The sequence below is a fragment of the Simochromis diagramma genome, unplaced genomic scaffold, assembly GCF_900408965.1.
Source record: "Simochromis diagramma unplaced genomic scaffold, fSimDia1.1 OVJJ01000205.1, whole genome shotgun sequence".
NCBI classification, from domain to species: Eukaryota; Metazoa; Chordata; class Actinopteri; order Cichliformes; family Cichlidae; genus Simochromis; species Simochromis diagramma.
Genome location: NW_024386782.1, coordinates 3572643 through 3596984, shown reverse-complemented (window position 1 = coordinate 3596984; position 24342 = coordinate 3572643). Strand labels below are relative to the sequence as shown.

The 24342-nt window shown below is 42.4% G+C and overlaps 2 protein-coding genes across 22 annotated transcripts in view; both read right to left on the bottom strand.

Annotated features, from left to right (window-relative positions):
• Positions 1-924: 924 nt before the first annotated feature.
• larp6b (La ribonucleoprotein 6, translational regulator b) lies at positions 925-9577 on the bottom strand. Its single transcript, XM_040016762.1, has 5 exons — positions 8985-9577; positions 3093-4086; positions 2357-2505; positions 2094-2280; positions 925-1978 (listed from the first exon to the last, which is right to left on the bottom strand). Exons 3-5 carry the CDS (start codon positions 2371-2373, stop codon positions 1028-1030), a joined length of 1155 nt encoding a protein of 384 aa, XP_039872696.1. The 5' UTR covers positions 2374-2505; positions 3093-4086; positions 8985-9577; the 3' UTR covers positions 925-1027.
• LOC120724413 (receptor-type tyrosine-protein phosphatase F) overlaps positions 5478-24342 on the bottom strand; it is a 156633-nt gene continuing 137768 nt past the window's right edge. For all 21 annotated transcript variants that reach the window (XM_040016616.1, XM_040016655.1, XM_040016641.1 and 18 more), the window contains 11 exons: positions 22949-23072; positions 22434-22609; positions 17804-17923; positions 16960-17114; positions 16200-16485; positions 14724-14902; positions 10640-10766; positions 9584-9709; positions 8377-8531; positions 8135-8270; positions 5478-7494 (listed from right to left, as the gene is read on the bottom strand). In XM_040016616.1, the coding sequence (XP_039872550.1) occupies positions 7426-7494; positions 8135-8270; positions 8377-8531; positions 9584-9709; positions 10640-10766; positions 14724-14902; positions 16200-16485; positions 16960-17114; positions 17804-17923; positions 22434-22609; positions 22949-23072 (1653 nt within the window). In that variant the 3' untranslated portion in view covers positions 5478-7425. The remainder of the gene's footprint in view (positions 7495-8134; positions 8271-8376; positions 8532-9583; positions 9710-10639; positions 10767-14723; positions 14903-16199; positions 16486-16959; positions 17115-17803; positions 17924-22433; positions 22610-22948; positions 23073-24342) is intronic.

Genomic DNA, 24342 nt, shown 5'->3' with positions numbered 1-24342 from the left:
GTACGAGTGAAAGGCTTGATCTGTATACACGAAAACGTCTCGCTCAAAAAGTTACGATTACATTAGTCACGAAGACAGTCTGACACATGAGAATACTCGAGGTGGGGGGGGCAACATAGCATGTTTCCAATTTCAATATGATAGAATTCCATACACGTTGTGATTGAATCTTTTCCACTAGGCGTGGATAAGTGAAGAAACACATTTTGTTTAGTTTTGGGCAAGATTTTAAGGAAGCCCTCAATCAGTAACACTATAAACAGACCATTCCAGTTGAGGTGTCATTAGAAAGGCTGGAAATAAGGCACAAATGTTGCTACTACGCACGTCTTGCACAAGACGTGGTTTGATGATTGGACAAGTAACCTTTCGCCAAATGTCATCTCGGCGAGTGGAAAACTGCTTTTTAGAGAACCAAAATCTAAACAGAAAACGATGCACTCAGACAATGAGGGCCTTTTATGAGTGTTTCATGTTGAAAGACAAGCCTTCTGTCTAAGGAAAGCGGTAAAAAGGTAAATCCATCCCTGCCAGAGAACAAATATACAATACAATTTGCAGTTGTGAGCAGACAGGCTGAGGCCCCAGAGGTGCAGAGGCCACTCAGGTTTCAAAAGAGGTGTGTACAGACTCTGAGACACTTTTATTCCAGCTCTTAAAATCCTGAGTTTGGGTTAAAAAATTTAAACTTCCTGCTAAAATGTATTCAATTCAATTTAGTTTTATTTGTATAGCACCAAATCACAATAACAAGGATTCAAGGTGCTTTGTATTGTAAGGTAAAGACCCTGAAATGTACTGATTTCAATGTACATGCTGCGTTTGCAGTGTGTGTGAACAAGTGTGAACGTGGCTAAATGCTGCCCCCATTTGTCAGTGGTCTATAACTACACCCCCCCCCCCGAATGAACAAGGTCTTAACAATCAAGATGCAAACATTTAAAGAGCGTGTGCTGTTTATTGCAAAGCAAATATTTTTGCTTCTCAGCTTTTAATTCAAACATTTTTTTAAATAAATCTGTTAATGTCACTTTTTCCAAGGGAGGTCGAGCTGTTCCCGGTGCCTCACTCTGAGCTGAAAACCACTGGTGCCATCAGGGCCAAAGGGCTGACGTATTACCCTCTGAATCGAGTTGGGTGCGTTCGGGTGCCCGGTCTCTTTGTGGTTCAATTCAAGGGCCGCTAATTTACGCTTGAGCACCCACGGGCTCTGGGAAATTTCTTTATCGCAGTCTCCAGAGTTCCACGTCATCCTACTGTCACTATGATTCCAACCGGGGAAGGACTGGCCATTGCAGCTGCTGGAAATCGGGTCAACATTCAGCGGTGCAGGGTTATCCGTGGATGCGTTTGGCTGATGTGTGTCTGGAGGTTCATCAAAAAACGCAGTGGGTGAAGAATTCTCCTGCTGGACTAAGTTCTCTGGGATTTCAGGTGGATTTTCCTCCTCCTCGGGAAGGATTTGGCTTGCTTCTTCTGGGGATTCGTCCTCAGTGAAATGATGCATTGACTGGAATCCCATAGGTACAACACACATGCCTTTCCCGTTAGACTTCTCCTCTTCGGCTTTCAGGGCACTGTAGGCCTTACGAACGGTCTCCAAACTGTCAAACTTGATCACCGCACATAAGTGCTGGCCAAGCTCCTTGTGACGTTTCCCGTAGCACTGCATATCTGCGGGAAGCTCCCTTCCAGGTGGCAGAATCTGGAGTGAAGTAACTCTGCCGTAAATGCTGAACTTTTGGAGCACATTCTCTGAGAGCGCAGCGGGCTCCGGGCCTCGGGCTGCACCGTCGTCACTGCTTTGCTCATCGGAGAAGTTCCAAGCGAGGAGGTGCTTGCTGGTGGGGGAACACATCAGCCATTTGGGAAGCGGCTCTATGCGCCTCACTTTGGTGGACTCATCATTCACCTCCAGAAGGTCTGAGTACAATGCTCCCACCAGAGTCATGTACCAGTTTTTGGTCAGGGTCCTTATCTGTGGCAAACACGGGCAACCTCAGCTTTGTTCGTATTTTACTGGATTGTTTTCATTCAAACTGCTGGAATGTAAACACCACAGAAAGCACCAAATGTTTTTTTGTGTTTTGTACCTTTTTCAAAGAAGTGAGAAGCTTGAGACTGACGAAACCCTGCTTGTTCTTCTGCACATGTTTGAGCAGGAAGCCGTCCTCTGCCAGGTGGCTGTCAGAGAAGAGCTCCTCCAAATGGGTTTTGATCTTCAAACACAGCACCTCACCTTCACAGTCATCTTCACTTTGGAAGCGCAGTTGATCAAATCTGTGACAAACGATTCATAATCAGCAAGCAACTTCAAGAGAAACATTTCAGATTTGTAAGTTTTAGATTTCCTTACCTAATCAGATCGCTCATGGTGTGTCGTAAGGATTGTGATAGCAGAGCAATAAACTGTTGTCTTTGCTATTTCCTTGTAAATTAAAGGCAGCTGTAACTAACACGGAATCAAGCAACTGTTCATATGAGCACAACAGCCTCATTTGGTTTCTAAGGAATCCAAAAACAACATTTTGTAAAATGCTATAGCTGAAATTCCACATTACAAAATTAACTTCCACCAGCAACAACAGCACATTTAAAAACAAAGAGAGCAAAAAAAACTCAAACAAAACGAAATCCCAAAATGAAACAAAAAAACCCATCATGAGGACAAACTGTTTGTTGCTATACAAAATATTACCAGGGCTACAATTAAGGGCCACTGTGCACAACAGAAAAACCAGCAGTTAATCAGCATTACTATCAGCACTTAAATCATTAGAGATGTGAATTTAAAGCTGTTAAAAGCGCACAATCAAATCAAAAGGAAAATTATGATGCCGTCTGACTTTCAAAAAACAAAACAGATACAGCAGCACATTACAAACAGCAACAAAAATGATCCTTTAAATCCATGCTCGTGTGCTTTTGTCTTAAGCTCATTCATCCTTTTTAGCGTGGGCCTGCTACTACACGCTGAAAGCAACAACAGATCCATCACTCGCACGAGATGGTTTATTTCCATGTTTTAGTCAACAAACTTGATTAATTATAAATATAAAACCCTTTGCAGGCTGTTCTTCAGCTCCACTCACCCCCCGGCCCCCCGTCTTATTGTTATGAGGCATCAGCAGGTGGTGATTTAGCAGTCCGTGTGGGCTTCTAGTGAGGAGGCAAAAAGGAGATGTCGGGGTGTTCCGAGCACATCCGCTGACATGGATATAAACTGGATATACACACGTGTGTTAAGATTACAAAGTGTTAGCTTGAAATTGTCTGCACTGTGTAAAAATTCGAAACTTCAACAACCGCTTCATCAAAACTCATCATTATTCAAATACGAGTGACAGCAGCATTTCCATGACAACAGGAGCAAACAACCACCAAACTGTTATTAGGTCTTGGGTAAAAAAAGAAAATCACTCCCTCAGTGACTCATTTCCTGTATCCCTCCAAGGTATGCAGCAAATTGAGCTTTCAGGCACTGATGAATCAATGTGATCTTGAATCATCACTGACACTCAGATGTGTTGCACCTCTGATTGCAAACAGAAGGACCTGTTCGTGACATGGATGCTCGTTTTTTCCTCCACTACGAAGGAAAACAATACTTGTAAAGGTGGAAAGGGTAAATGCAGAGCTCTAGACAGAATAAATAGAGGGTTTTACCACACTGAAGCACAAGTAAACAATTGCTGATCATTCCCAATCAGACCGGTTAAGGTGGACAGAAACAGGCCGATAGAAAAATGTGACGATCCATTTGAACAGAGCACTCCAAACAAGCAGTAAACAGCAGTTCCTCCACTGGCCGCCTGAGGCTCCCTCCAAAAGCCCCCGGGGAAATCAAACCCTCTTGACTGCCGTGCTGGGATGTCAAACTTCTGAGCAAAAGTAGTTTTAATTTCAACATGTTTTTCCATTTTCTTCTGCTTATCCGATTCAGGGTTGCAGGGTTGCAGGAGCCCATCCCAGCTGTCAAGGGGTGAGATGAAGGGTACACCCTGGACAGGTCACCAGTCTGTCACAGGGTTAATACAGAGAGATAGACAACTATTCACACACACACACACACACACACACACACAACTATGGGCAGTTTAGAACCACAAAGTAACCTAACCACATGCATGTGTTTGGAATATGGGAGGAAGCTGGAGTACCCCCAAGGAAGGTCATACGGACACAGGGAGAAAGGCTCCGGGCTGGATTCAAACCCAGGACCTTGTTGCTGTAAGGGGACAGTGTCAAAAACCTAACAGTGTGTCTTCTCCTTAAAAACTCACGTTTACACTTTTTTAAAGATTGAAAGTTTTTATATTTATGCCAACAGAGACTGTAGCTGTGTGCTAGCCCTCTCCTCTGCTAATTTGACAGTGAAATTAATCTCTCGACTGTGTTTGAGGCGTTGGTCCGTTTTCATGGAATTAAAACAACATGGCCTGCGCTATGTAGCTCATTTTACTAACAGCACGTCCAAGAAGTTTCTCAAGTTTCTATGAGTAAAGTACTAGTATTTTACATTATTTGGCACTAATAACCAGCTTCAGTCTGTGAGTGAACCAAGGTGCTAAACAGGGTTACTAGTGGTCATGGCTAAAACGTTAGAGTTGAGGCTTCTCAGGGAGTTACTGGTCATGTCCTACTTTTATAAACAGTTTATGCTACAAATCAGACGAACAATACACAGAGTTAATGTGAAAATTTGCTAAACACTGAATGACTACTCTTATATAACATTTATTCACTAGTCATCACTAAAATGGGCTTTGGACAGTTAATAATGATCATTTTGTCATTCGCACTTCACTGCAGCTGTTAAAGTCAGTGAAATGTGGCACATTGAAATGTAAAGCCAAATATACATACATAAAAAAAATACATTTTACAGGAGGAAGATAAGACATTAGGTATAAATGAAAAGTCTGAATTTGAGCTCATGTGCTTTTATACGGGTGGTGTTCACTCCACAGCAACAGAAGCAAGGATGTCACAGCCCCGCCCACTTCAATCCAGCACCCTCCTCTGCTTCAAACCAAAGAAAAACAAATCAAGCGTTCTCTAATGTGAAATGAACCACATATTTAAACACTTATGGAAGCCTTGAGTTGTGCTCATTTTGCCTTAGACGGTGTACGAAGGTATAATCAGAAGCTGATTAAGAAATTAAGAAAACTTTTCTTTCCAAAGGGGTGGGGGGAGATTAAAATCTAAAAAGTACTAAGGGGCTGGCATCTTTCACAAGTCAGAGACTCTCCCCACCACTCCACAAACACACTTTTAGAAATACCTCAACACAAAGGAAACTCAATTAACTGCCACTATAGCAGCCATGCATCACAAAACAGTTGTGAGCGACCACATGCTCAGTGGGCGATAAGCAGGCACAGTCACAGGTGTCTCTTTGAGCGCGAGGTAAAGAGCATCTTGTAAGATGTAAACTTTTCACTTTTAGTAAGAAACAAAGGATCACAGGCCAGTCTTTGTACAAAAACCCAATTATGTAACTTTATTAACATCAATGGTTTTTTTTTTTATCATCAACAGTTTCTTTTGAAATTCCAGTTCTTTATCAACAAATAGAAAACAGACTGTGTACAACAGATCGAACCCCTACAGCACTAAGCATTCACAAGGTAAAAATGAACATTTGTTTTTTTTTTGCCAGCGTTTTCAAGTCCCCCCACCCCACTCCCTCCCATTCCTCCCACCACCACCACACTTAGGATCTTTGTGGATCTGAAGCTCCCCTCCTGCAGTTTGTGTGGGAGAAGCTGTGTGCTTGAGCGGTGCGATGCCCGTGGCGAGTGAGGAGTCGTCCATTCGATGGGGTCGGGGTGTGTGTTGGGGGGTTTTGTGCTGTTTTTCCTCATTCGGGCGAACAACCGGCTGTCAAAGTTACTATGGTAGTACAGTAGATACAACGGGTGTTTCCATTAATACACACGCTAGGACAGCAGGCTCTCTGCGGTGTCTCTAGGTAGATCAGCAGAATTTATCCTTTTTAACAATATACTTTTGAAGCTGTGTATATATCTATGTGTAATTGTACATATATATAATCAATCATAATTATATATATATATATATATATATATATTTATAGTTCTATTTCTGTATAAAATAATATCAGTCCAAAGGGCTGAGTCTTTTTCCCTCTGGTAGGAATGGTTGATTCTGTACAGGTACCAACGCTGATGGCTCTGCTCCTCAGCCCATATGAACCACTTCCGCTCCCGTCTGGTCTGCGTGGTTCCACTCCAGCAAACCGAGGTTAATGGTGAGTGAGGAGATGGGAGGGACTTGAAGAGCATCTATGTTCAGAGAGCGGAAGTTTATATTCTGTCGCCTACCCTTTGGGTATAAAAGTCTGTCTTTCCTCAGGTAAGTTCTCCTCAGTGGAGTATGAAGGCCTCAATGCCATAGGCTTCTGATGAAAAAAACCCCAAAACAACCCAAAACAAAACAGGAAAAAAGAAAAAAAAAAACAACAACCCAAAAACCGTACAAATAATGTGCTTTCCATTTCTGTACAACTCTGATTTAGTCTTTTGTTAGATATTTCACTTGTGTTTTTAGCTAGCTACCACGTTTACAAGACAACTACAGCAAGTCTGTGCTCTGAAATCAATTTTCTCAGTTGATTTTTTTTTCCGTACACTTGAAACGGCAAGTGAAAAGGCAAAATTTGAGCTATTGAACTGAGTAAGACCAAAAACAACATTTATGACACATAAAATGATAAAAACAACAATGTGATGTGACAAAAAAAAACATCTGAGAGCAGCTCAGAGAACAGTGGTCCTCCTGTATTAGTACCTAGGAACATGTTAAAAACACATGTCCCCTCTGCTAAAGTACCCTATAAATGATTATGAAAATAATGCATACCCGAGGCTGCTGGGCAGTTTAAGACAGAAGAAATGCATGATATTAAAACGATTATTAAAAACAACCCCCAAAAAATGTATACTAAACAATAACGTTTGACAAAATGAATCATAAAAACACAATAAAAACAACAACAACAAAAAAATGAAAATGCTCTCTTTGTGCTACCAGTAGCCTTTGACAATCAGGGAGGATTGGCTTCGGCGGAGCAGAGAGGCGAGCTGCCAGTCTGCGCCGTCGGGTCTGTACAAGAGTTGTCATAGTTGTCAATAGTCACTGTAATGTTTTATTATTTTAAAGCAAAAAAATCTCAGGTGGTTGGTTAACTCGGCGTGTATCTCTGTGATTGGATAAAAACCGTCAACGGGTCAGCAAGCTCATCCCTTTCTCCGCCCCTCCGGTAGCTGCGAGGGGACAGGGTTTGTAGCGGGGTGGGGGCGGGGACTGGGGGGGATCAAGTGATTGGATGGCGGCTGAGATGGGACACTTGGCACACTCCTGAGAGGTCTGACCGGGGAAGGTGCTCGGTGGGAGTGGTTACGTTGCATAGTGGTCAAAGCTCCCCAGGTACTCCAGTGCTGCCCTGTAGCACAGCTGGTACTGGTCCTGTGGAGAAGAATGAAGAAGACTGTGAGAAAGTTGTCATCGATCTTCCTGCTGTTAAATATAATGACTAGTCTCGTCCAGCCAACAAAATATTCATTAACTTGGTTTAAAGCAGCATTTCTTGTAATCTGCATTTATTAAGGTTTCTTTTAAACAAAGCTTTAAAAAGCAGGCCAGAGGTTTTCTCAAAACTAGCTGTAGTACTTTCGAGTATTTACACTAGAGGCGCTACAATGTTTTTCCTTTTCTTTTTATATCTTAAAAAGACATTTTTATATCATAAACCTTAAAAGGTTTATGAACTCATTTGAATTCACATCATGTCTTTTTCCCCTCTAATATCCTTTGTTATGTAACGTATTTACGATTTCTTCACTTGAAGAGAATCTGACGCAGGGCTGCTTTGATAGCATTAGTTGAATTTGCTGTGGGATTTCTTACCCCCCTCCCCTCCTCCCAACAACCTTTTTTTTTTTGATTAAGGAAGGATTTGTCAGTAAGTCTTTGCTTTTATGGCACCAAAATGAAAAGGGACACTTCAGATTGCACTGAGTTTAAATCAGAGAAATATACAACGCTGACTTTCAAACGCCGTCCTGTCACTGTGGGAACAATCGCCTGATCAGTACATCGCCCTTACCTCTGTCTGCACCATGGCGGGCCGCTGGGTGCGAAGCGTCTTTACTGTCTGGAAGAGGTCAACCACACCTTCGTACCTCATCCTCTCTAGCACGATGCTGAGGGTGATGAAGACTCCGGTCCTGCCCACCCCGGCACTAGCAAACACACACACACAGACAGTATTACTACACCTGCTCTCTAAATATGCTGAAATTTAAGTCGTGGTGGGAGCAGAGCCCAAAGCACAGTCGTTCTCCTCACCTGCAGTGTACAGTGATTGGTCCGTCCTGTCCAAACTGCTCCTTGGTTTTGTGCACTTGTCCAATGAAATCTATGAAGCCTTCTCCAGTTTTTGGCACTCCTTGCTCTGGCCAGTCGGTGAACTGGAACTGGCGGATTGTTCTGGACTGGCCATCCTGAGGGGGGAGCAGATATGGAGCTTCAGAGAGAAGTTTCATTTAAAAGAGAGACCCGATAGCTCTCTGCTGTACTCTGGAGTGTGCGCTTCACAGATCTCGCTGTGCTTTGAACTCAAAAGGGGGGAAAAATAAACAACAACCCAGCAGAGGGTTTCATGTTGAGGTTTATGAGTATCCTGTTGGCTGTCACTGCAGCCGTCTGATCATCAAATATCTACCTCAGACGCAATATGAATAAAGCTGACCACCTGGATCACAGTGACAGATTTGTGGCAGCGTAGTGTCAGAATTATGCGGAGTAAATGAGCACATTTCTAAACATATAATTTGTTCAACCTTTGTTTATACAGGATTGCAGAAGGGACCATAAAATGTGGCCCACAAAGCGAAAACATACATATAGACAAATATTCAGGTCTGCAAACTGCAGAGGGGAACATATATTTATACACACACACACACACACACCCATATAAAAGAAAGAGTGGATGTGGGATTAGAGTGTTGCTGTGCTGGGAGCCTTCAGATGACAGTAAAGTATATTTATAGCTCATTGAAACTACTGCATCACAGGGAGTTGCAGTACTGGCCCTCAGGGATTGAAGGCTATGCTTTTCATGTATTTTCACAGCGATCGTGAAACACACATGCACCGGCGTGCACGCGCACATACAACACACGCTCACATCTAGAAGCACAAAAAAACGCGTACGATTCATAGCACAAGCACGCTGATGCTAAATCCGGGTGAAAATGTTTGATGGCGCATTCACTTGATGTCAGCCTGTCAGGAAAAATAACACAGAGCGCGTTCTGATCATCTCTACCTTGAAATTACAGTCGGTATAATTCTTAACACTTAGCGTGAATGTCAGCGTTCGGATGCAAACCTAAAATTAAGATGGATTTCTGGTTGGACGGCTGTATTTGTGGAAAATGCCAATGAACCTCCCCACCTCCACTGCCTTGAAGACATGTACGTAGACATATTAGAGTCCACACACACACGTGGGCACATATGCAGCGTTTCACACACAGAGTGAACTCACCCTGGCATCTGTGACTTTGAACTCTCTGAGGATGTACTGAGGCATGTTGTACTCAGCCATCGGATCCACCACAAAGTACTGGTACCTGGCTGACCGCTCTGCTGGCCAGTACTGATGACACTTCTCCTACAAGAGAAAAAGAGAAGGAAGAAACTTTCAGCTCTTAAATTTAAACAACCTTTCTCCATTAGGGGAAAAATGACTGCTCCGATTTGTTATTGGTATGTTTTTAGGACGGGTTAGTGTACGTCATTAATCATTTGGAGTCATGAGAACGGCTCTGCTTACAAAAGAAAATCCTGATAGACTAATCTGTGGTTCTGAAATATTACCTGATTCATCTTAGGTGGCAAAATATTTACATAATTTGTTTGTGTTCTTAACTACAGCGATGATTTGCATGAGAGCTTTTTTCATCAGCTGTGATTACGGCTGAGAGGGTGATAAAAGCTGTAAAATGCAGTTGAGTGCTGTCAGAATCACCTGCATAATCACAGAACAGCTCACAGTAAGATATTATGGATTTAATCAAATTGCTGCCAAGATGAGTGTCCCATTTCTTTCCCTGTAAGGAATGTGACTGATGATCTGAGAGATTTATTCGCCATTTCGCTGAAAGTGAAGTTTAGACAATATGATTTTTATGCTGTACCCTTAAAATTTGGAGCCAACACTTGGTTATTTTAACTTGTCATTACAACTGAAAAGAACCAACTTCGCACTGTTTAAAGGTTAAGAAACAAAAAACCCTCCAAAACAGTCTAACAGTACCTCTTTGAGGGGGCGGCTAACGAGCGGTATGCCATGATGGAGCCTGACTTGCGGTTTGCCCCCGTATCCAGCCTTTGTGTTACGCTAAGTGTTCCCCTGAGTGCAGCTTTACAGTCTATACTTCGCAGGCATATAATTCAGAGAGAGGATGCGCATCCTAAAACTAAAATCTAAGTCTCAAAAGTAGTGACGGCGTTAGACAATTTGGAGTTCAACCCTTGAAAGAAGAAACTAGCCCACCTATAGACACTGTCATCTCATTTTTAGTCTGCGCTCGCGTCTTACCCGTCCCATCTCTCGTAGCTTGGTGAGCATGACAACAATGGTGGAGTTGTGCTCCCACAGCATCCTCCAGAAGTCTTCAGTGGTTTCAGCCAGCGGGCCCTGGGTGGCCAGGTAGGCTTTCTGCTGTCTGAAGATGCAAATTCACACAGAGGAGGCGAAAAGTAAAGATCACACATAATAATTATAAATTTTATGGTGCTTTTACAACTGGCATTAAGAAGCACATCCCAAAGCAATAACCAGAAAGGATTAAATGATTAAAGAAGAGCTGTGGCTGCAGAGTGGTTAGCAAAGGAATTATTCCCACTGTGCTTCCAGAAAATTATGTCTTACAAAGTCCTTGAATACTCAGACATGAACTTATTGAAATAAAACTTAAAGGGCAGAAAAACAAAAACCCAACACATTTGCATGACATTTACAGTATATACACATTTACAGTATATACACAATGTGATATTTAGTAAAGGTAAACAAAAGCAGCTTGAAGCTGTTTAGCTGGGTATTTCAGATCCTGTTTGCAGGCTTTGTATACGCTGAAAGTGTGACAATGTCAACAAGACATTTCCTGCATATTTACTGTACATGGTAAATAATTGATGGCAACTATCCTCATTCTTGAGTAATCCAAGCCTGTAGATCCTCTGACCCCCTCTTTCCTCTTTGAAACACAGACTTAGAGAGAGAGAGGCAGCACTTGATATGCTCACAAAACGAGAGATGAGCTCATCCACTGAGGTGCCAGAGCTGTGCTGGTGTCCTACGTGACTTTGGTCCAGCTGAGCAGTTTGTTTTGTCAAACAGCAGATGGCAGCAGTGCGCCGATCAACAGAGAGCAGTCTCTGAGTAATCCAACACACAAACCCAAGCAGAAGAATGCATGTGCGCACACACTCTCACATGTTTGCAACACATGCAAACTGGCATTCAGGTGTAGGCATTTTTGGGTGCAAAAGTTCTGCAAGTATATTCACATGCAGACACACGCACGCTGAGCCATGGCTGAACAGCTAATGAAGGTGCTGCAGGCAAAGCGCTAATGTGGAACTGGGAGATTAGAATGTACTCTGGGCCTCGCTCACACAAACACAGAAACAACAGATTGGGGGAGAAGAGATGACATACAGAGAGGGGGAGGCGAAAAGAGTGAGGAATCAAATTAAAAAGATGAAAACGGGGGGGGAAGAAAGCGCAAACTATACAGCAGAGATGTGCAAAGTACTGAGAGGATGTTGAGATGAGATGAAAGAGCGAACGCTGCTCTCTCCAGCTGGTCATCAGAGTGCAATGTAGGACTCGCTGCCGAGGACGAGGAGGGTGGAGGGAAGAGAACAGAAGAGAGGAGGCAGGGGGAGAGGAAAAGGAAGGAAAATGAGAAAGCAGGAAAGGGGGATTTGAGAGCAGCAGAGGAAGAAAGGGAAGCAAAGAAAAAGCAGAGCTAAGCAGGGGATGAATACTAAAATTTAAATTGATAGGGTGGACCCCTCTAACCCTCCCATAAAATGGCCCCTAACCAAAACAAAAACAATTCAAAGTGTATCACACAATAACAACTTCGCTGCACAGTGTCCCAATGAGTGCACAGCCAAACAGCACAAAGCACTCTCTGCATCATCCCACATGACTGCAGTGCTTCAGGACATAGTGTTTCATTTCAACCTCATTACAATGCTAAAACTCCAGCCCGCATCGGAGCATATCCAGGGCTTGCGCCCCTGATAGCATAGCTGGAATCAATGGCTCGCCTCTCATTAGCTTAGCATATTATTGGCTTTTCTTGAAGGCGCTGGGGTGAAGGGCACTGGAGGCCCCTGTTTAGTTTTTATTTATGCCCGCGTTTAAAAGCAGCTTAATTACACAGTGCCGCTGGTGCACACAACAGGTCCCCACCCGGATGTCTGTCTCTGCCATGGTGTTTGGATGGAAAAATTAAGATGGCGAGTGGGAGAAAAGGGTGGGAGGAGATAGAGAGAGACAGGGAGAGGGGGAAAAAAGTGCAAAGGAGACAGATTAGGGAGGAGAGCAGAGAGAGACACAGATAGAAAGGGGTAAAAATAAAGAAGGAAAAAGACAGAGACGGGCGGGGAAAATAGAAGAGAGAGAAGAAAAAGGCAGGGAGGGTTTTAGAAATCGCACTTCATTACAATACTCTCTTGCTGCAATTATGCCATTTACACAGCAACAATGGAGGGTCTGCCTCTGTGGAGCACCTTCTCATTAATAACAGGACTGAAGATGGGGGCGGGGGAGGGGGATTTGGGAGGTGGGAGTTGAGGTGTTGTCTCGGTCACGGCCCCCATATGGACTAAATGACATTTCATGCTACCTGACTCTATCCGCTTTACTTCCACCATAGAGGAGCCATCTCTGCCCATGCTTGTATAGATATAAAACAGAGAGGCACCTTTTCATCTTCCTTCCTCTAGGAAGCAATTTGGACTCACAGAGCTCACGGGGACAGCAGCAGAAGCCTCAATATAAAGGCAGCAGTGGCTTACTGAATGAAAGTCACATTGACATAGCCGGGAGTAATTCTTATAGCTGAAACTGCCCACTGCTGCCTCATCTTCCAATCCCCTCCCATACGTTTTATCCACTCCATTGTGCCTTCCTATGGTATTCTTTACACCTGTAACAATCAGTGATGCCAAAAAAAAGAGAAAGAAGGCTGCAGGCCTGCTACATGCAGTATAGTCAGAAAAGTATCAGCATAGCGATGCATTGCTTTGCTGTTTTAAGCCGGGACTCCAGGACACTGAATTGGAGCATGGCTGCAAAAGAGTGTTTACATCCACGCTGGATGAATCATACAGGAATGAAAACTTCCAAGTCAGGAGACAGAGGCTAACTAGAAAGGTTAACAAAAAAGTAATTATTGTATTTAATATTTGCTTGCAAGTCCCGCTCTATCAATGTCTGCCTGAGTTCTAGTACTCATTAACATTGGCAGACACTTCCCTGGTGATGCTCTGCCAGCTCTGTACAGCATTCATCTTCATTTTCTGCCTTCAGTCTGACCCTGTGTATAAAAAGGGTCTAAAAGCCTTTTACTGTTGCCACAAATTAGATGTGAACACCCTCAAACAACCACAAATGGTTTGCCTGGTGTTATTTTGTACTCTCTTAATGTTTATGAATCCACTGACAGAAACAAAACCAACAATTTCTTAATTGCACTAGTTTTGCATCTGTTGCCGAAGCCTGATACAGTTCATTTTTTTAATGCATTACATAATTTGTTTTTGTCTAAAAACTGTTAAAAACACATCAACCTTTGAAATGTCTCTTAATTACGATTAGCATTCAAATTGTAGTTTATTTAGAGCCAATCTCACATACAGGCAGGGGCGCCAACAAGGGGGGCCGAGGGGGGGGCACAAGAGAGAGGAAGACACCCTACAATAAGTTGATTAACTTGTTATTTATTCCAGCATATATAATTTCTGGCATTCCTATTGTGTCACTCTGTATGTCCCTCACGATTTCCCATCGTCACCCCCTCCCCTCTCACACACACAGACAGAAGGTTGGTGGCACACCGTGTGACACCCCAATATTCTAAGTGGCCCTAATATGCCTAACCCATACAGGGCTATCCAAACTAGCAATATGAACAAGCAGTGAAAGCCTACACACAGCCTGTCTACAGACAATAAACAGGGCTGGTGATGTGCAGATGATGGTGGTGAATTTTGGGAAACACTCATAAGGACACTTCAAAGACAGCGTGGGAAACTCTTCTATTACTTGGTGCTGTTTGTATTTGGGGATACCAACAGTATCTGAATAAATTACTCCATAAATTCTCCACTTAATCCTGTTAGTTTTCCTTAAAATAATGCTTGAAACATTACATTTTGTTTTAATACAATTTGCTTTTGCAGTAGGAACAAACAGGCTTGGAAATGTGAGTCAAAGACACTGCAGTATTTGTAGTGAAGTTAGTGGATGAGTGGTGCTTAGCTGGTTTGGATTTGTTGACAGAAAAACACAATAACGCCACACTCGCCTTTTACAGCAAGCGCAAGATCAGCTATTTAAATTCACAGCCGCTCAGATCTCGAAGACGAAGTCCTTTACTGACCTGTAGCCATCGATGCAGCTGGCGTTGATATAGTCTGAGCCCTCGACACCTCGGATGGGCTGCAGGCAGACACGCGTGGATTCGAAAGGCATGATGTTCACCAGGCGGTTCTTGAACTTGTTGCAGGGCAAGTTGGCGCTGATAAAGCGTGACGTGTGGGCTTTGGAGTTGGCCAGTCTCTGTTTAAGAAACGGTGGGAAGAAACCAGGCAGGGAAAGAGATAGGGAGAAAAAAAATCAGTCAAGTAAATAAACAAGGATGCCTCTCTATCCATAGTTTCTTTTGATTGCATACCCCTACCAAGTAAAAGGTTTAAAGAGCAGGTGGGCGGGGTTACATTGCTCGCAGCCAGAATTATGTGTTTAAGATGATCATAATAGGGATATCTGCTCTCTTTGACATTACAGAGTACCAAGAGTTAAAAAGAAAACTGTTTACAGGAGTCTGAAGCACAACTCGCCACATTTACTATGAGCATTAACCACTTTAAGGAAAAAGCATAACAGGTCCACTCAAAAGTTTACTCCTAACTAGAGATGGTCTGATTCAGAAATCGGCTGTCTGCAGTAGACTGTCTCCCATAGCGTCCCAGAGCTTGCTTGAAGGACTGTAGGCGTGACATGCTCAGTGCTGGCAGTGGACAGAGCACAGATGGACAGCACAGGAGCGTGTATGCCCAGTTATCGTACTCCAGGAGAATTTGTGCACGTGCGCGTGCGATGTGGCCAGACTGTGTGGGCATGGAGGCTGTGGCCCCCACGTACGCCACAATCATTCTCTCACTCTTTCATTCTCTGTTGTTGGCAGGAGTGTAGATGCTATTATCACTTCAAACAGAATGGATCATGGTCATAAGAGGGCTAATGGCAGAGCCGCGCTGGGAGGAGAGTGCGTAATAACATCACAGTCAATGGCTATTGACAGAAGGTGTGCGCGTGTGACTGCGACCTTGAGCACCAGCTGTGTGTATGTGCGAGTGTCAGTCATTTTGTAACTCTCCATGTGTATGTGTGTTCACGTGTTGGTGTTTATGTGTGCTTGTTCTTGTACATTTGTCCCTGAAACATGTGTTGGTCTGTATGCAGTGATGCTGCCGTGCAAACGGCTGTGATGTCTCAGCGCTGATGTCACTGATTCAAAAAAAAACAAAAAAACCAAAAAGAATACTTGTGCAGTGGCCGATTGGGTGAATTAATTATTTGTGACACCGACACGGATTTTGCAGCTGCAATCTGTTGCACCTTTGACAAGATTCCACCATAAAAGTAGCAGAGCAAACAGGTTTCGTTAATGTGAGGAAAAACAGGGAGAATGGTAACTTTATTTTGTAACTTTTGTTATTTATTACCACTTCCTGTGCAGCAATCCATTGACTTTTACACACTCTTGATCAGTGAAAGTTGTTCTTTAAGATTACAGTTAAATATGCTTATGTAATTATGAAAGAAATTTATTTGATGTGTGTGCGTCAATCACCTTGAACTCCAGCTCCATAGCGGTGACCGTCTCTCCAGGTGCGGGCTGGGTGAGTTTCTGGATGTGGGCGTAAAGGTTGCGGGCTGGCACCTCGGTGTTGCCGCAGGTAGCGGCCTCCAGTAGGGCTTCATGAATAAAGATGTACTGGTCCTCAGTCTGGACCATATAGTTCCTCTGGGCACGCATGCACGTCACATGGCCGTATATGTCTACAGATTTCTCGTGCTTCATGCGCTCCAGCATGGCATCAATCACAATGAAGCAGCCAGTCCTGCCCACGCCCGCACTGATGGAGAGAAACGGAAAAATTAATATGTTTTCCTGTTTGTACAGACGATCATCATGCGGTGGAAAGACATCATTAACACAAAAAACAAACATGCAATCAGGAGGACTGTAGAGTATAGTAAGATTCCCGGTTCTTTAATGTTCTCTCTACACTTGACAGCTGAAAACTCAGCATCTTATCATCCGGGGTTAGTTGTTTTACACCTGCTAACAGTAACAAATTACTGGGGCAAATTAATATATCATTACTCTATAATAATACCATCAGCAAATTAATATCAGTGTCCACAAGAACAATATTTTATCATCTCTGTTGCAAATGATGTCCTTTACAGAGCAGATTCATAACTCCTGTTGTTACAAGTACTTCCATTAAATATATTTTAATGGTATTTCAGTTTTTAGTATGTATCTATTATTCTGTTTGATTAATGCACTACTAAAAACACAGCTTGTTTCTTCATGTTCCCACCTGCAGTGGACCACCATGGGCCCTGCATCTGGAGGATTGCAGGCTTTTACCCGCCGAAGGAAGGCCAGGATCGGTGTGGGATACTCGGGCACCCCGTGGTCTGGCCAGGCCATGAACTGGAACTGTCTCACCTCCCTCTTTTCACTGGAGCCATTCTGTGGGTGAATCAGTTTAGTCAATAAAACAGGAAGCCTAGTGGGCGATCCTGGCATGGTAAAGTGTAAATGGCTCCTTTAAAGTAAGACATTTTCATCTTTAATAAGTAAAGGTCATGCTGTTTTTTTTCATGCGATTCATCATTCTTCATCGTTCACATAAAATCTGCAGTAAAGTCTGAAAAGCACATGTGATTGACTATTTTAATGTCTCAAGTTAACGCATAACTTTGATAGCAGTACATAGAGCGCTCTACTTTTAGGCCTGTGATCATGCTGCAAGTGTAGGTGTAGATAACGTGTATAATTTTGGAACTTAGCCCCAGCGGTTTCTCTGAAGGGGTTTCTTGGCATTGTCACCATTTCTGATTGAAACCAATTAATCGTTCCAGCCAGAGACTTGCATTTAATTAGGAATTATAATAATGTTAGAAATTATAAGCAAGTGATGGAAAAAAGAAATGGAAGAGGAGAAATAAAGGACAAACCATTAGTCACATCATCACTGCACTGAAGTATACGAATCAAAGTGAGAGAAAAAAGTGCTTCTTAAAAGAAAAAGAGATGAATGTTGGAAGTTACAAAAACAATTACAATAATGGAAAAATTATTCATGTATAATAGCCTTTAACTGTCTGAGGAAAAATGAGGAATTGCATTTAGACTGCAAATGAAAAAGGCTACTCTACCTTGTAGAGGGCGAAAGTACGGACGCTGTACGTTGCCAACTCTACAGTGTCCAACATGGTGACCTGGATCATCCCATAGGTCTCTGTTCCTCGCGATGGCCAATACTGGTCACACTTCACCTGGCGAAGCAAAAGAGAGGGCACGCTGTCAGGAGTGAACTGCTGCGAGTATGCACCACGAGGCTAGTGAGAGGCTTGTAGGATCACACTGATTAACAAGGAGGGAACATTAAAGAGGTCAGATCAAAGGCTTTGTCCACTGTCTAATTAAAAACTGAAGACTCGGCATCAGCTCGGGTATCCGCTACAGAAAAAAAAAAAAGAGCACCGCAGAAGCAAGCTTTTGCATGAGCGTTCATGTGTGTCCGCATTTGAAGCGGGCTTCAATAGAGCATAAAAAGCCCACTTTGTCTTTTACCAGCCTGTGATCATTTTCAATTAGCTAATTGTCGGGTGGTTCGCACTCCTTTGTCATGTATGCTTTTGGCACATTTGTGCTGATCGGGTGCTGCATTGTGGAGGGAGATGTGTCTAAAAGCCTGTCCTGGCCAGCCGTGAATGGACAGCAGGTTCGGCCACCTGGCTCCATATGTGCTCCATATCTTTGGTCTCATCCACAAACTTCGCTGTGGATGAGACTAAAGATTCTCCAAACACTAGCACCGAGTGTTTGTGTATCTCTGAAATGACGACTGGCCTTCATTTTACTCCTTGTGGCTTAGCAACGTGTAGTTGTCACTACTTTAGAATAAAAAAGAAAATGTTTCTTTTCACAGCTATTCTTCACTCAGAAATAACCTTTCCTGACCCAACTGATGAATTTAATTGCTGAAGGTAACTTGGCAAAAACTGGACTTACAAAAATGCAATCACATAATCAGTCATTTGATATTTAGAAATGCTTTCATCGCCTTCAACAACTATTGAACAAAGTTTAATGGTTAAGGTGATGAATCACCTTGATACCTAAACACTCGGAATAGCCAGCCTGGTCTTGCCCAAGTGGGAAACTCTCAGGTAGAAACATGAAGGTAGTTCATTCATCCCAAGGTTATAGGGGCATAAACATGGGATGGTTAAAGATCAAGAAAGAAAGTCTGAAGCCCAGTCCTAAAAACAGAGAAGGTGTCTGTCTCTGAAATTCAAACTGTGAGTGGTTCCTATTCTACTTCTGGAAACTCACAACAAGGGGTCTGCACTCAGAGTGATGTGCTCTTTTGAGATAACATAAGATATTTAAGACATGTTTATAATATCCTCTCTCTTTAATATACAGTCTGTGGTCTTCCCCTCTAGTTCCTGGCCTGTCTAAAAATGTCTTTGGAAGCACTTCATGTTCAGTATGACCCTTTCAAGGCTTTTTCCCAGTCAGTTACAGGCACGGAAACAACAACTACAGAATCAGCTTTAACGTCAGGAATCCTGGGACAAGAACTTGCTGATATTGATTTGGATAATATGAGAGGAAGAGATGTGGCACGGGTGAGCTAATCATATTGATACTGCAGTACAGAGCTGACATTTGGAAGCACTTTGGCTGTCTCAGAAAGCTGGTAAAAATTGACAAACAAAATGCACTAAAATTCACCCCCTCACATTTCACCTCCCCCGGTGACAGCTTCCATTCAGAGGCAGAGGCAGACCTCGCAGGAGAAACTCAATTGAGTGATGGGGAACTGCTTGCCGTACAAACATATGGATTAGCAGTCACCACTGTAATGAATATCTTTGTGCTGCCTGAGGTTGGGTGGCATATTCTCCAACACAAAAAACTACAGAGGGACACGAACACACACACACACACAGGCTCCAGGTTTCACTATCATCTGCTTCTGCTTTGAACCTTGCTTTCTCACATGTCATCACCTGGCCTTTTGCAGCTGGCATAGACCTCTTATCCACACACACACACACACACACACACACACACACACACACACACCCAAGTGAGTAATACCACTGGTCTCATTTCAAGTCCTGACCTTTTAGGGTTTTACTAACTAGTAATGCAAGGGGAAGCAGAAATTTTTCCTGCAGCCGGATCTCATCATTATATTTGTCAAGCAGCTGCTCTGTTTGGCATGAGACGTCAGTCTAACTGGGTGGTGGGAGGTTGACTCACGCACCATATGCGCCTGAGTGCATTTGCGAGAGAGACGCAGACAAATAAAGATTGTGTATTTATATAAAAGGAGTGGACAAAAAAACAAAATTCCCTGAAACAGTGAAGTAAATCCACGTGTCTAATTAGAAGCACAGGCATTATTTTGGGATGATTTTGCAAATGTATCAATGCATTTCTCTTCATTATCACACTGCAAACACTGTTTGTTTGATACAGTTTGGAGCCTAAGTGTTCAATATTATTCCAAAATTTAATTAGGGAATCTAATCAGTTTAGCTGACTGTTGGCTGTCTGATACCGTTTTGGAAAAAGCCATTTAAAAGTTGTCACATACATGCCGCTAATCATGATTAAACTAAATGTTTAATCTTCTGTATAGAGAAAGACTGCTTCGATTTGTATGCACCACGTGTATCACAATATGTTTACAAAGTATTACTGCACAGCTCTTTGTGAGCGTTAAGCTATAAGCTATGCTGAAAATAGAAGTTTGTGGAAGGTTCATGCAAAGTAAAAATGATTTTGGAGGGGCTAACACTGCACCGAGACACCACCTCCTGGTTCGGAAATGAAACTACACCCCTAAAGCTTCGTCCACCACTCTTGTGATGTCACACACACAAAAAATAAAAAAATCCAATGTAGTCTGATATGATTTGGAAAAATACTTCCACCCCCAGCTGGTCGAAGGCGGGTTTGGTTCTTTGTGTCTCTCTCCATGGTGTTGGCAAACCAGCGGATTTCAAAATGTGTGTAGGAGGTGGGGATTGGCTCCGAGGCCTATTCATTTTTCTTTAGGTTCCTCGTGTCGTGGTGTTTCAGTTCTTTATATCCTTATGTATATGCACAGCCACCACTCTGAGCTCAAAGAAGGAGAGCCTGTTTATCTGTCACAGGGCTCTGAAATTGCCACTCAGACGCACTAAATATACCAAGAGGCGTTTGTGAATACAAGTATGTCCTCCCCATCAAGTGAATGTGCAATAAAACTCATCTAATCAAGCTGAATATATTCTCCGAGGAACAAATAAATGAGTTCTGTTCTGAGAAGACATATTGTGCTCACAATTTGCCTAAATGATTGATTGCACTGATAGCTTAAAATTAAAACAGATGATATGTTGTGAAGGATAGCAAGTAATTTAAAGCTTGACAAAACAATTGCGAAGAATCAGTATGGATGAACTCAGCTTCAGGTAATGATCTTCTCCCCCAAAACAGTTGAGTCTGGGATTTTGGAAACAAACTCTTATTTATACTTCTTCTCTTCTCCCGTTCTTCATCTGGAGACTGTCTTTTATTAGGGTACTGTATGCATACGCTAATAAAACAGCACATACTGGCAGGGCTCCAATGCTGATATTTTTTTTCCCCCTCCAAGGAATTCATGAGCATGATTTTGTGATGGTAATTAAATAAACCCAGTCCAATTTTGAATCTCAAGTTGTCTGGTGCTCTTTCTCTTTTTTTCTCCACTTCTTTTATTAGCATAGATTTATTTTAGGAGCCCACAACTGTTGTTAGATGACAATCCTTTTTCATTCCAACTTCAGAAATTTCATTATAGTGCTGTGGCTTTCATGGTATTACTATATGTATGGAACCTTGATAAGGAAGTGCCAAAAATAAATACGCAGAAATCGAGTATTGAACAATTTTTAAATAATCTAAGAGTTTGCATTATCAGATTTGAATATATAAGCAGTGCACATGCATCACTTTCACGTGGGACCGTTCAATAGCAGGATTGCAAAGTTAGACGCAAAGTTGCCAGGATAACTTCATCGTAAGTGACAAGCAAACAACAGCAGGGGAAATCGGAAACGGTACGAAGGTTTGTGCTGTTACCTCACAAACATATTTAGACAGAGTTCACGCAGAAGTTTTTTAGAGATTGCCGAAGACTGCGGAGAAGAGCAGCAACATGAAGCGATACTGTCCGCAGACAAGGAAAATATCCTTTGAAGTCCTTGTGACTTTGATCAGGCTGACAAATCCAGCTTTAAAGCAGGACTGGGTGTCTATATGCCTTCAGGCTTTGTTGGGTGTAAAGTTCCTCAGTGTGAAGCTACATAAATATATATACACAGGCCATTTGTGTATCAGAAAACTCCATTTCTGTCCACTTTTTGACTTCCAAACGTCAGCTGATGGTTGGGTTTGTTTGCAGCATTGTCAGCCTCGGTGGCTTTAAGTTCTATACAAGAGTCCTTCGTTTTGCTCTCCTCTCTGCACCAATAACAGCTACTGGTTTGTTGATTTGTCACTCAACAGTGAACAAAAAAGATAAACAATAATATTTTACAACTAACATATTAACAAGCATTAAACATTATGTACCACTTAAAATTCATTATTATCATTGCAATTAATAATTTATTATAATCACTTTTATGGGGTTCATTATTAATAAATTAAATTAAATCAATGCATGATTAATGCTTTGTGCAGGAATTGTTGAGGAATGAAGTTGCACATTACAATATTTTTAAGGCTTCTCCTTACCCTTGACTTTTCCTCCAGTCTGGTCATCATGACAATGGTGCTGGATCTCTGCTCCCACACCATCCTCCAGAAATCACTCAGTGTCTCTGGCAGAGGCCCCTGAGTAGCAATGTAGGCATTCTGCTTCCTGTAGCCGTCGATGTAATTGGCATTAATGTAGTCACTTCCTGGAACGGCTGTAAAAAAAGACAAACAGTGTGCATAAAACTCCTATTAGACAGTACGGTAACTATTATAATATTTCACTGTTCATTTATGGATATTTTCCCTTTGTACACTGCCAGAAGTCAAAGACAACCTGTCAGTCAATCACCTAGATTACACAGGTCTTTATGATTTACATGCTTAAATCAATACGGAACAAAAAAAGATACTTATGTGTGCAAAATTTTCATCTTTTAAACCTGCACCTGCAGGCGTACAACATGTCCTTGGAAGTTTTGAAGGAGGCCTCAATCGATGGCGGTGTCAGTCAATAGCTATCTGAGGGGTTAAGTGGTTACGTGAGCTCTTACCATCAACGGAGGTGAGCACCACTCTGGAGTGATCATAGGCGATTACGTTTGCATAGCGGTTCTTTGGCTTGTTTACTTCCATGTTTGAGTTTTCCCAGGTAAACTGCTGGCCTGGATCAATGGACTGTGAGACAGGACAGAGGAAGGAGGGAACAACAAAATGAATAAATGAAGTACGAATGATTATGAGAGAATGAACAGAGAGCCACCGAGCAAAACGAGAAGCTGTGCTGTGGATACCAGCTTACAAAGTGAATCCCTGATGCTTGCTGCTCTGCAGCTGCTTTTTGTGGATTAACAGTTTGGTTATCTGCGTGACATTTGCTGTCTTATGCTAATGAAGTACAAATATAAAGGGTCTCAATTTTTCATAGGCAAAGTGTAGAAAGGCTTTAGTTTTAGTTGAGAAGTTAGAAAGGTTTTAAGTTTGCAGTCCACAATTTGACAATTCCACTGAATTACCTTATCCTGGGAGGTCATCTGCACAATTTGGTGCAGTGTCCACAACTGTTTGTTCTTGTCTCTATCGTATCTTCCTGGCTTGTGTTTTTGTCCTCTCTCTTTCTGACCCTCTTACGTCATTTGTCTCTTGGGCTAACACGACAGCAGGCTGCATATATATCGATCCGGGGAGATATGTGATGGCCTCTTATCCCTTGCTAGATAATGTCACAGAATCTCTTGTTATGCCATATCGATCCCCCACAGCTCACGCCGGAACCATGTCCAGTAATTCCCCGGGCCTCGTGCCTCACAAATCCAGCAGGAGTTAAAATGACACATTCAAAATTAATTCTCTAACTTAATGCAACTACTTCAGTAATTTAATTATTACAGGTCATTTTAAGTCAAAATGTTACAGCACAGCTTTCATGTAAAAATACTCGGATAATAGACAAAATCTATGGTGCAAGGTGAAGCCTCGAGAGGAGGAAAATAAAGATCCTGGGCCATTAAATGTTTCTGCAAAAAGTCCTTATACGAACAAAGCAGGTGTAGTTCTCCTTATTTGTAAATCAAACGTACAGCAAATTGCCATTCAGCTGCTTTCTTACAAACACAATGAACTGATAGCGTTCCTAAAGTGGCACCTACATTAGTATAAATGTGGCTTAAAATTGAAATTTAAGCTATTCTGCACTTTTGTTTCTGAACAGGACATAAAAATGTAAAATGCTCATATGCAACTACAGCTCCAATTTGCTCTGCGGTGAGAGTCACAGGGGCACAAGCCTATTGCTGCTGATGAGCTCAGCACTGCCAATTTTTCTGTCCGTGGCCGTCAGTGTGAAGAGAAAAATTTTATTTGCAGTCAAAACATGTCATATCGATTTGAGAGCTCAGTGAACACAGCAGGCACACTAGGCTGATGACAACTAGCAAACAAGTTAGAG

Coding starts and splice junctions, on each gene's coding strand:
- larp6b (XM_040016762.1), bottom strand. Junction 1,979..2,093: donor TTCTCACTTCTTTGAAAAAG/GTACAAAACACA, acceptor TGTTTGCCACAG/ATAAGGACCCTGACCAAAAA.